Consider the following 12,081-nt stretch of genomic DNA (forward strand, 5'->3'; position numbering starts at 1 on the left):
AAACACACACAATTATGTTTATTCAAGCGGCATCTTATATTTTGTAGATGGACATTTTCCCAGTGGATCATGAATAATGATCATAATCTATTTTGATTTTGAAGTAAACGTACAAACCATATGCAACAACAACAAAACACATCTGCTTCTATCAGTATATCCCCTCTCTCTCTCTCTCTCTCTCTCTCTCTCTCTCTCTCTCTCTCTCTCTTAGTGGAAAAGTAAAAGTAAGAAGACTGTGTGTGTGTGTGTGTGTGTGTGTGTGTGTGTGTGTGTGTGTGTGTGTGTGTGTGTGTGTGTGTGTGTGTGTGTGTGTGTGTGTGTGTATGTGTGTGTGTGTGTGTGTGTGTGTGTGTGTGTGTGTGTGTGTGTGTGTGTGTGTGTGTGTGTGTGTGTGTGTTGGGGGGGGGGGGGGGGTAGTAAACTTGTCAAAGATCATTAAGTATCCAGGGAACAATGGCGGAGTCGGCGCAATGCAAGCTCTAGCGAGGGAGCCTGCCATTAATCATAGCTGACAAGGGACTAAGGTTAGAGGTGGGAGAGCTGCCAGCGACTCTGTTAGTGATTATACTGCCTTCTCATTCAGGGGGAGAGGAAGGCAGCCACAGAATAAGAAAGAGAGGGAGCGGGGGAGAGAGAGGGAGTCAGGGACCACCACGATCTGCTCTATAGGAGAATCAGAGACATGCTAAGACTGAGGTCGCCTGATTGTATGGCGATGAAATAGGCTACAGGTGGATATCACACAAGGATAATCAACCTTTATTTCATCCAGTCTATGACTATGAACCTCCTGCAATAAGATAATGAATGCAATGAAGGATTCAGTCTTTCTATCCATGCCACCACAATAAAGCAGGGATTGAAATTAGTATCTAAGCCGGGATGCCGAACCAAAAGCATTCTGTCTCCCACTGCAGAAGAAAGTCCTCTGCGTGGGACCGGCTCGTCTCTGTGGATTGACTCGGAATGCCGACACACATTCGAAAGGATTGAGGTGAGGGAGAGACGATGAAGAATGGTGTTGAAGACGTAAAGAGGGAGAGAGAGAGAGAGCGAGAGACAGTGAGAGAGACAGATGGGGAGAGAAGGAAACAGAGAGAGGGTGACAGAGAAAGATTCTTGCTGGCAGGGTGTAGGACTGAAGTCCTGTTAAGTGCTCTGCTTGAAAGCATGTCCGACCTCATTAGCTGTCAGTTGTAACAATACTGAGATGGCAGCGAAGACAGGTCCGAGTCTAGTGGTCATAAATCATTCTGCGACAGCTGCTTGACAAGCTGGGAACCAGTATTCAGAGAGAGAGAGGCAGAGAAAGGGAGAGAGCAGGAGAGACATTATCCAGGCACACTGTGTAGAGACTATACCGTTTTTCAAACAGCAATCTGAAATAATAGATTATTATTTCTTGCCTTAAAATATATTCAGAGTATGAATGTATGGGAGTGATATATGCATTTGAACAAATAATGAAGAAGGACATGGAATAAATTCAAATGTAAATGGTGTGTGCGTGTATGTGTAAGCGTATGTGTGTGTGTGTGTGTGTGTGCGTCTATGTGTGTGTGTGTGTGTGTGTGTGTGTGTGTGTGTGTGTGTGTGCATGTGTGCCTGTGCGTGTGTGTCTATATATATAAGCGGTGCTGGGCTCTGCTCGAGGTAATTTCTCGGGTGTTGTTTTGAAGTACAGAGCAGGGGCCCGGCGAGTCATTAATCACAGCCTGACATGCAGAGCAGCAGGCCGCGGCCCCTGCTACAGCCAGCTGCCGGGGCCCTCATTCAAACGACACCGGACATGTGTTGACCCCGACACCTACCCCGGACCCCCCCCGTGCCCATGCCGGCGGCCCTTATCTGTCCGGGCCCCTCAGTGTTAATGTCAGTCATGTTGTGCTGTTATCGGGGGGACCCCCCCCCCTGCATTGGCCCCCCGCGCTGCGGCCCCTCACCCAGGAAGTTATCCCCACACTTTGTCGTCGCTCACATGCTGTGACTGAGGTCCTGGTGACTACAGTCTCGGTTTTTACAACCCATTCCTACAGAGTTTGATTCATTGCACAGATCTCCAGATGGCGCGTCATAACGACTGAATGAAGGACGTTACCATGCCATACGACGAGTGTAAAGAGTGGCGTGGGGACGTAGGGGAGTCCTCTCTTCTTCTGATTCACATGGTAGTGAGACAGAACGAGTGCAAGATGATGATATATTACCATGATATTAGTTTTAACAAAATTAAAAGAGTTACGAATATATCTCATGAGGTTCATCATGAAAATAGTTATCGAGATCACAATGTATAATGCAGTTATATAAATAAACACAAGTAAAGCGTGGCAATGTTAGTTTAGTCATTCCCAGAGCCATTATGTTTTTTTAAAAACCTATCTGGTTGTGGTTTTTGAAGTTGACCATTTAGTTCACAGTTTATGTAACGTACTTCAACGACTCTACTACGCTACTCCCTCAAAGAGAGACGTGTTTAAGTTTCAGAGCGAAGGATTTGAGCTCAGAAGGTGCTCATTGTAACATGGACACAGACCATAGGCCTGCTGTAGGTCACCCTGGTGTAGCGGGAACAGGTCCTCTGGTTAGACTAAACAACAGCATAGCTCTCGGATTGGCTTTCGCTCATTAATCATCCTGACAGACTGAAACACAGTTCCTCCTTAATGACTGTATTTGGGTAATCGTGTCTTCTTATTTCCATGCTTTCTTACTCCAAGTCGATCTTCCCCCATGACCATGTTGTGTGTGTCTGTGTGTGTGTGTGTGTGTGTGTGTGTGTGTGTGTGTGTGTGTGTGTGTGTGTGTGTGTGTGTGTGTGTGTGTGTGTGTGTGCATGCGTCCGACCGCGTGCGCGTGTGTTGTGCATGTCGGTTGCTCCGGAGACTCCAGCGTCTGTGACCTCACAAATCTGTGGCGAGGCGCCTATGCTGCTGGGTCACGGCGTCCAATTAGACGAGGTTATATTCATAAAGCAGGATGAATAAACCACCAGGAATGAGGGCGGAGCCAGAGGGCCGGCAGTCACCACATGCACCAACCAAACGGAGGATGCTATCACCAGGCTAACACGCTAGCCTCCAGGCCTGCTGATGAACGCTGCCAAGGCACGTTCTCCGTGAGCTTTGGTGCTGTTGATTCTTGGGAGCTGACAACCGAGCAAGGCTCTCTCTCTCTCTCTCTCTCTCTCTCTCTCTCTCTCTCTCTCTCTCTCTCTCTCTCTCTCAGAGTGAAGGAGAGTAGAACCAGCTGGGACCATACACATTAGTGGAGAAACCATAATTGCCATTGCCCTGTTGTGCGTTCCTCCCTCTCTCCCTCACTCTCTGTTTCAACAGGGCCCAGTTTGAGATTTGAGACCGTGGAGGGAGCCACAGCCCAAGGAGATGAGGAGGTGGAGATGGGGTGTAATTAATAGTACACCAATTACTAGGAAAAAGGGAATGGAAAGTACCAGAATGATCATAGATGGAGTGTAACAGGATAGTTGGTTCACGGTTCAATGCCTTGTGTGAGTTTGCATTTGCTGTGTTGTTTTTGCGTCGTGGTGTTTCCTTTATTTTTCTTTATTGTTTTTCCTTCTCCTCCCAGAACTGATGAGGTGAAGTTTGAATGAATGTAGACTCTGGAATAAAAGACTCTTTCAGGGAAACTGTATTAGAAACGCACACGAGACACCCAGTTCATATGTCTGCTTGGAAACAACTTGAGTTCACAAAACCAACCCCGTAAGCCTCTTCGAGAGAGAGTAGCAGCTCCTAGTGGGAATGTTTGATTTATCTGTTGGGAACTAGCATGGAAATGATTATATATAATAATATTCTGTGATATGCCACTGGTGACAAGCTGATGAGATGTTTTAAAACTTGTTGGCTCGACACCAACAAACCATGACCTATATGCAATCCACACTTTAGCTGAATCAGTAGCAGGTCTTTAATTACAATGTATATCGGGGGACAAACATCCCCCCCGATATTGAAACATGCTGAAATGTGGTTGAATACAAACCATTAGTGGCTGGAGGACAATGTAGTAAATGTGTTGATATGAATGTCTAAGATATAAAAAAATAATTAATTCGCAAATGTAATCTTTATCATAACGTAACTAAACAAATGGCGATTATTGTTACAACCAATAATTAATAGCATAATTATTCAGTGTCTTGATTGGATACGGAAACGGGTTTAAGCAACAGGTGACAAATAGTTAATCCTCACATAGGCTATATTAAAATAAGGGTCAATGAACCCAATAAAGGTATGCAAAGACAAAAACAGCTAGATTGAAGACTATACTGGTATATAGCCTAGGCCTACTATATAATATAAACCCTATAATAAATATAGGCTAGTTCGTAACGTTACAACAGCAAACCAAAGAGACGGAGGGTCAAATGATTCAGATGAGCCTCACCTCAACGAAATAGTTACCTAAAGCAAACGTCTCATTTTAGAGTTCAGAAGAAAACCTTGTTGGTCATGTAAGTTCATTGTTCCAATAGCACTACCGAGCAGCTGAATATCGTCCCAGGGTTGAATGTGAACCCTGCAGCCGTCGTCCCCTTCTCCCTGCGTCACAACACGTCTCGCCAGCCTACGACAGGTGATCGTGTTACCGGCGGATCCGCTCCTGGCGACCGCGCCGCTGAGCGCCGTGAGTCTGCTGGGCGACGGGCCAGCCCGGGTTATCAATACGTGTCCTTGTCGGGAGTGTCACGTTGCGTGGAAACAGCGTTTTACCACTAGCGCGGTGTGTCTCGTGGCAGCAGCCCTGTAACCGGAGCGACTGTCGCAGCAGCGTGCCCATGGGCTGGGGCAGAGCGCGAGCCCCGAGGCTTTTAGCGCTGGGCCCCGCAGAAATGACGTCACAACAAGGCATGGCGCTCACGGCTTTCAGGTCGTTGGGGTAGGGTTGGGGGGAGGGCTTCTGTTTCTCCTTGCTTTGCTGCTCGCCATAAAGTTTATGTTTATAGAGGACTTGTTTCTGAGTTATGAAACCACTTCAGACATGATTACATGTTGCAGCATAATGTGTTGATATATAGCTGTAACATCTTGAGGCAGAGAATATATCATGAGTGTGTGGCCCCGTTCTCAGAGGAATAGCACACACTACTATTTGTTACCTTCAAAATATGGTTTCAGCTAATTTAGTTTGTTTTAACTTATATTTAATCGCCTCGTTTTTCATAACCTGCAATGAGGGCAATTTTATATGGAAATAGGCCTAACACTAAATTTGCAAAACAACATGTGCGTGTCCCAATGCCATAACTACTCTTTAAATAGCATAACCTCGTCCATCATTTTAGGGTGGATATTTCCTTCCTACTTTTACGTCATCAAAAACATTTTTTTTTCCAGGAAAACGGTTTTAGTCCAACATATTTTATTTGGTATTACAACCAGTAACAAATTGTATGTTGGGATTGATAATAATAGTTTCCTGTGTACCTCTGAGGTGGGGCCTCTTGCCTGCAAACAGTTGTATAAAGCTGTTCATTTAATAAAGAGATTTCCCAAGGTATCTTCCCTTGTGAAGTTTGCCTCAAACCAAAATGCATACACTGTTTTTGATGTTTCTGATGTAAGGTCAGGATAAACAGGGCGAATCTGTTCAGCACCTTTACTTTGGATTATGAAACATGAATGGTTGAGGACACTTCAGAAAAGTTCATATTTCTACAGACCAAAAAGCTAATTACATTCATCTTGTACTTCAAAAAATCAAATTAAACAGAAACAAAGCCACAAAGGTTCACCTCTTTAAGTGCAATTTATTTAACAAAATATGACCTCCCCTTTCACTGGATAACACCGCAAAAGGTTTTTATCTCAAATACTTTACAAAAAAATATCATTTACTAATGTATTTTTTTAATAATTTGCTATACAGATAAAAATTGACAAACAGAAGAGTCCAGAGGGAGAATTCTGCCCCACCATGTGCAGCTTTTGACCGTTAATAGAATTTTAAACTGAGAACTTAGTGATAAACTCATGACAAAAGTGCGCAAATCATAATAAATACAATTTCTCAGCAGAAAAATAAAAATGTAACAAAGAAATGTACACTGATAGATGAAACCAACCAATGACATATGGACTCTGCAGGATGAGGCCTGCATGAATCTCCTCAGTACACTACTGGACTCCTGGAAAGAAAAACGCTTGCTGCCTGGGCTTCAGCCACTCCCAAGGCCTGCTGAGGGCTGCCGTGACGCGGACATTTCTTCATTAAAAACATTTGGTTGATTTCATGAACCCTTGACTTGCAGGATACAAACACAACTCTCCCCGTTTACTCAGAAGGGAAGCGGAATCCAGGTGCCTATCCACTGGTCACCACACCCCTGAGAATCCACCACATGTACAAATAACAACTGAAGGAGATTCCAAAGCAATGAAACTCATCTTTCAACCTGTTGAGTTTGAAGTCCAATGGCTTACCGACACGAAAAGTACTCAAGGCAGTCCGGATGGCCAGCAACCCCATCAGGGGGCCGGTCTGCTGTGCCTGCGCGCGTCTCACGGGTAGCCCAGTGCAGAGCCACAGCCCAGCCGCTGGCTGTAGAGAGCGTACGTAGGGTAGTAGGGCCCCGGGCTGGGCATGGTGGGCAGGGCCATGGAGGTCTGGCCGGGGGCCAGGTGATGGACCTTACTGTAGGGGTGGTAGCGCGCCATGCCCAGACTGGGCGGCGGCCGCAGGGAGTAGGAGCTGGGCATGGAGGCCACACTGCTCTGGTAGGAGGGGTGCATGTGGCACGGGGTCGGCCCAGACGAGGAAATGGCGGACATCAGCTTAGGGTCCATGCCTCCGTGGAGGGCCGTGTGAGAGCGCAGGTGAGCCAGCAGCTCGTCCGAGGTGGGGAAGCGCTTGTCACACGGGCCCGCCGCGGAGACCCAGTTGCAGGCGTGCGGCAAGTGGTCGTTGGGGAGCATGAAGCCATACGTGTAGAGGGGATGGGAGTAGGAGGAGGAGGCGCTGGACGACAGGCTGTTGGAGTGGAGGGAGTGCAGCGGGTGGGAGGGGTAGACGAGAGGGTACCCGGGGGACTTGAGGCCGGAGGAAGGGTCCGGGTGGAGGCAGGGGTTGCCCCCCCCGAGATGGGGCGCGTTGGGGTAGCTCAGGCAGTACGGGTCCCGACACAGGCCCTGCATCAGCGACGGAGGGGAGGCCCCGCTGAGCGGACTGGAGCTTGGGTGCTTGGCCTTGGACTGGTCCAAGCCCTGGACGAACTGGGACGGGAAGCCGGGGTAGGCCCCCATGCCGGCGCCGTGGTAGGCCATGGCGCCGGACGGCAGGGGGAACAGGGGGTGGCCGGTCTTGTAGGGGGAGATGGGGGTGGCGTGTCCCTGGGTGAGGCCGGCCTGCGTGGCCTGAGGGTCGCACTTGCTGCCTTCCTGCGCGTGGGAGCCGCCGTCCGAGCTGCCGTGGCTGGAGTTGGCGCTGGCCCGGACGTGGCTGGAGTTGGCCAGGTGGGGGCTGCTCAAGCGCGACGACTTACCGTCGTTGGCGTCCTTCTTGAGCTGGCCTCCGCCGTGGGCGGCGCCGGCGGTGCTGCCGGGACTGGCCCGCTCCAGACCAGCGTCTCCGTCAGCGGCCGGGGGTCCGACGGCGGGGGGGGGGTTGTGTTTGAGGAGCGGGGGCGGAGGCGGGGGTGGAGGGTGCGGCTGTGTGCTTCCGGGGGGTGCGGAGGTGGGGGAGACCGGTGGGCGGGCAGGGAAGGCCTGCTGGTTACCGCTATGGCCGCTCCCCCTGTTGTCCCCGGCAACCCCCGGGGCGAGGGTCCGGGTCGGCCCGTCCCTGCGCCCTTCCCCGCCCGCCTTGTGGTAGGGCTTGAAGCCTGATTCGCCGTGTCGTGGGCCTGAGCTCGGCGGCGCCGGGCGGCTGGGGGGGTCCTTGTCCCCTTGGCCGCTGGAGGACATGGAGCTGGCCTTGGACGCAGACGGGGGGTCCGACTTCCCGATCTGGGAGCAGGTCTGCGCCAGCAGGGCCAGCGGGCTCTTCTTGGCGTCCAGCTGTAAGAGGACATTGGTTCAGTACAGCAGCAGTATGGCCCGCGGGTTCAGGCCTAACTCAGAGGAGGAAGACTGTATGGATGCCAGGGACTACATTGTGTATAAGGGAGTTGTATACATACATGGACTATTATTATTATTATTTACAAATAGATAAAATATGCATAATATAAATATAACTAGGCCTGGATTTCATTTTATTGTATTCAAGTACTGTGCTGCCTTTGTAAAAGGGCAACACAATACACAATCAATCTAAATAAAATCAATAAGGGCTATAGTAAGACATCTCTAATAAACCACTATTTATGTCCTCGTAGCTATTTGTAGTCGTCCAGCAAAGATGTTTTCGCTTTAAATGCATATTAAACAACTTTATATACAGCCTTTATAGACAACCTAAGGGATATATATATTCTTTAGGTTGTATAAATACAACCTTAAGCAAATTTCCTTTATACAGTTCAAAAATTCTGTGTAATTACAGGTCCATAGTTCTCCGTTGTATTTCCCATTTGGTGAATGAGTTTACCTCGATGCTGACGGGCGCGGAGGTGAGCGGCTGCAGGTAGTCGGGGTGGAGGAAATGTCCTGAGTGAGCCGTCAACATCTTGAGGAGCAGTCGCTGTTCTGGAGGAGCAGGCGTTGTTCTGGAGGAGCAGGCGTTGTTCTAGAGGAGCAGGCGCTGTTGCGGTGCAACCCAGGAGTTGGGTCCGAGGTGTCAACGAGCAGGTCTGGCGGCACCAAAACCTTTTCTTTATGTATCTAAGGACTCGGTCGGGTGGCGTGGGCCTGTTGGTGTCCAACGGACACTACATACACATCGTTTATTGGAGATGGCAGACAGCTTTCAGGAGATTGGTCGTCTATAGTTTCGGAATGAAATCTAAAGTTGAGCGCCCCTTATAGTAATATGGTGTTGACCTCCGCAGAAACACCAAACCATCTTTTTCCCTTGGCGCGGTGGGCGTCCGACGCGCCGGGTAGTTCCTCCTGGTGCGCTGCTGTGGTCAAAGCATCTCCTCATTCCTCAAGGCGCACAACAATCCACTTGTAATCCCAGGTTAAGGTCTCGTCTAACAATAAAGTATAGGCTTCTTCAGTAACTGCTAACCACGAAACAAAAAGCACAAATCCAGTCCTATACGACGTTGAATCCGACCACAGTCCACTTTGCTGAATCCGAGTGACCGGGAGAAAGAACAGATCCCACTGCTTCGCCCGCCGCGCCGAATCTACCTTCACTTCGCGAGCTCACTGCGGGAGTGAGGTCTCCGCTGGAACACTTCACAGTGAGGCAGCGCTCGGCCAATAGGAGGTAGCCCCTTCAATTTACATGAGGGCGGAGCCTTGCATCATCAGTGTCCTTTGAATGGCCACAGTGCTGTTTCTAGTACAACATTGTTAAACAAATAACAGCAAATAGGCCTACAATAAAATGTAAAGCCTGAGAGTCTTTGTCTGTAAGTATAATAATTACCAATTTATCATGTAAATTACATTTTCAATGTTCAAATTATTGTTTATGTAAAGGTATCAGGATTGGAATACTAACTTAAAATATAATTTACATTTTAATCAACTGTCCTGTCAACTGTTGTTGACATGAAAATGTATTTGCATGTGCAATATATTGTGCCTTATTCTGTAGGATGCTGAAAGAAAAACATTTCCTAGCCTTGTTCAGAGTCATCAATGTTTCGAAAACACAGCAGATGCAAAAAAAATATTTTTTCTTTTTCTGGACTAGAAATATGATAAAGACGGATGGCCTGCAACGCATAATGGTTCTATTCATCTGGAAGGTTAATAACTTTATTAAATTACTGCCTGGTGACTGAGCAAGCAATGAGCTAATTTTGTTAACCTAATTATACAACGAATTGGTTAAAGTAGGCCTACTTAAAAATTACAGCTGACAAGAACTATTAAAGGCGGCCTAAAATAGTCAAGTCGGTGGGTCTTTGAATCTCTACAGTTTCCATGCTGTCCCAAACGAGTATAAATCACTCCTAATGTTTTACAACCTGTGGGCAAAAGACTGTATAATGTAATTTGGGTGATAAGTATTTGCACTTTTTAGACAACCACCTCCAATAATTCATCATTATCTGACAAAGTTAGACATCTAGCTAGCTTGCTGTTAGCTAGCTAGTTGCTCCTAGCTAAGTATCTTTCTGCTATCTATCTAGCTTCCCGCCTTAACCTCCTGAGGGGTTATGAATATGAACGGGTCAGGAAGCGTAATAAGAGAGAGGAGAGAGGGAGAGCGGAAGGAGTGTGTGGAATGGAGCGAGGTTGAAATGAATACCAGAAGAGGCCAAGTACCCGAAGATCAGACAGAATGGGGGTCTTCTCTTCAACCTGTCAAACAGACTTCCCTTCAAGCGTTGTCAACAGCCATCACTGAGCAACAGCTCTTTCCTGTTGAGGAGGAGTATTTCACCTTATTCTCGTATCTGAAAAGAGTATTCAAGCAAAGACATGCAGCAAGAACATTTGAAACAACTATCCCGAGCTTAATAGCGCAAAGGACTTGGGAAAACAATAAAAGCAAGCGTGTGTATTGTTTTGTATCGTTGAAAGGCAACACATTGCCCTGATATATTTTCATGTGGAACTAAGACTAAGTCATCTTTAGAGAAATATTCAAAATCAAATGTATCCCATTTAACATTTCTTAAAGCTTTACTGAAAACATCTCTGAAAAATTGTGAATGGGTTTTAACAAACAAACATGTGTCATCCCTAGGTCAACATACTAAAGGGAGGAAATGCCGCCCCCCCCCCCATTCATCTTGTTTCAGATCCCCCCCATGGAATCGGACTGGGAGTAAGGTGGTCCAGTAGATTCACTACACAATCCTCCATCAACATATATGAGAATCCTAATAAGGAGCGGTGACAGCAGGCTGAGAAGGGCCTTCTGAGGTATGAACCACTGGCTGCCAGTCAACCAGATAAACCCCGCAGCACTAAGACGTTGTGCAGGCATTATAAATCAAAACCTGAGTTAAAGATAGGGCTGAAAAGCAGATGACCAAGAATGGATCTGGATTCCATCTCCTTTTATTGGAAATCTGCGAATAAATCAATTCAGAAATGTTCTTCAATCTTTGAATAATGGAATGCATGAAGCTTAACCTTCATTATGACGCTGGTGGAGACACCACCGCTCAAGAATTCATTTGAACAATTAAAAGGAGAACTGAAAACAGAGCCTGCGTTCCATTGTTGGTGTTCATCTTTTGTTCTACAGGCCTGTTGTTGTTTTCCATTGACACACTAACGGAATAACACATTCTGTTAAAGTGGAGCATTTTGTGGGTGGTAGCGCATCAGATGTTGAGTTGATTTAACCTCCCAAACACAATCTGCTATAAAACACTGGATTTTACAATAATCGATAACTATGACATTAAACTCCAAAAGACAGAAAGAAGAGTAGGTTTGCTTTTGTCAGCCTCTGCTGAACATGGCGTCCATTAAATGGGCCGTTACTCTGTGAGTAAATCAATTCCGATCAACCTCGCCACTTGGAACAAACGATTTTCCGTCTCCTCCGCTAATCTAATTGCAGTGATATTGCGCACGGTATTAGTGGGCATCTAGATTAAGTTAAAGATCAGACGAGTGATTCTCTTGAGCTAAAATGGGGAGCATTTTCTCTTCCTTTCATGTGAACAGAGAAACATTGTTTGAAATAAGCAGTATCTTATGTTTTGTATTTTTTTTAATCACATGTTTTCTCGTCTTTGGAAACTTCAAAAATGTGAATCCATCTCTTACTAATGCATAGTGATGACCCCACATAATTTCCTGCTATTTGTCCTATAAGTTCTATAGCGAAGGAGTCATAAATCCCCACGTTCTTCATCCAGCCTATGGTTTGGTGTGCGATGACACAGTGCTCTAATTAGGGAAGTGATATAGATGTCTGAGGGTCAATTCATCTTGTCTCTACTCGAATACATGAATGTTAAAGTAGAACTATATTTCACGCATACAGTCACACACACACGCACGCACGCACGCACACACACACACACAC

At 46.9% G+C, this 12,081-nt stretch overlaps 1 protein-coding gene across 1 annotated transcript; it reads right to left on the reverse strand.

Annotated features, from left to right (window-relative positions):
- Positions 1–5,765: 5,765 nt before the first annotated feature.
- On the reverse strand, positions 5,766–9,307 carry znf703 (zinc finger protein 703). The gene is made up of 2 exons (XM_060050539.1): positions 8,563–9,307; positions 5,766–8,030 (listed from the first exon to the last, which is right to left on the reverse strand). The coding sequence occupies exons 1-2, from the start codon at positions 8,638–8,640 to the stop codon at positions 6,537–6,539; spliced, it is 1,572 nt and encodes a 523-aa protein (XP_059906522.1). The 5' UTR covers positions 8,641–9,307; the 3' UTR covers positions 5,766–6,536.
- Positions 9,308–12,081: the final 2,774 nt, after the last annotated feature.

The sequence above is a fragment of the Gadus macrocephalus genome, chromosome 4, assembly GCF_031168955.1.
Source record: "Gadus macrocephalus chromosome 4, ASM3116895v1".
Taxonomy (NCBI): domain Eukaryota; kingdom Metazoa; phylum Chordata; class Actinopteri; order Gadiformes; family Gadidae; genus Gadus; species Gadus macrocephalus.

Bases quoted from the DNA above. Each gene is read 5' to 3' on its own strand.
- znf703 (XM_060050539.1), bottom strand. From the start codon at position 8,640: ATGTTGACGGCTCACTCAGGACATTTCCTCCACCCCGACTACCTGCAG. The intron at 8,031-8,562 runs GTAAACTCATTC...GTCCTCTTACAG, and splicing joins CCGCGCCCGTCAGCATCGAG to CTGGACGCCAAGAAGAGCCC.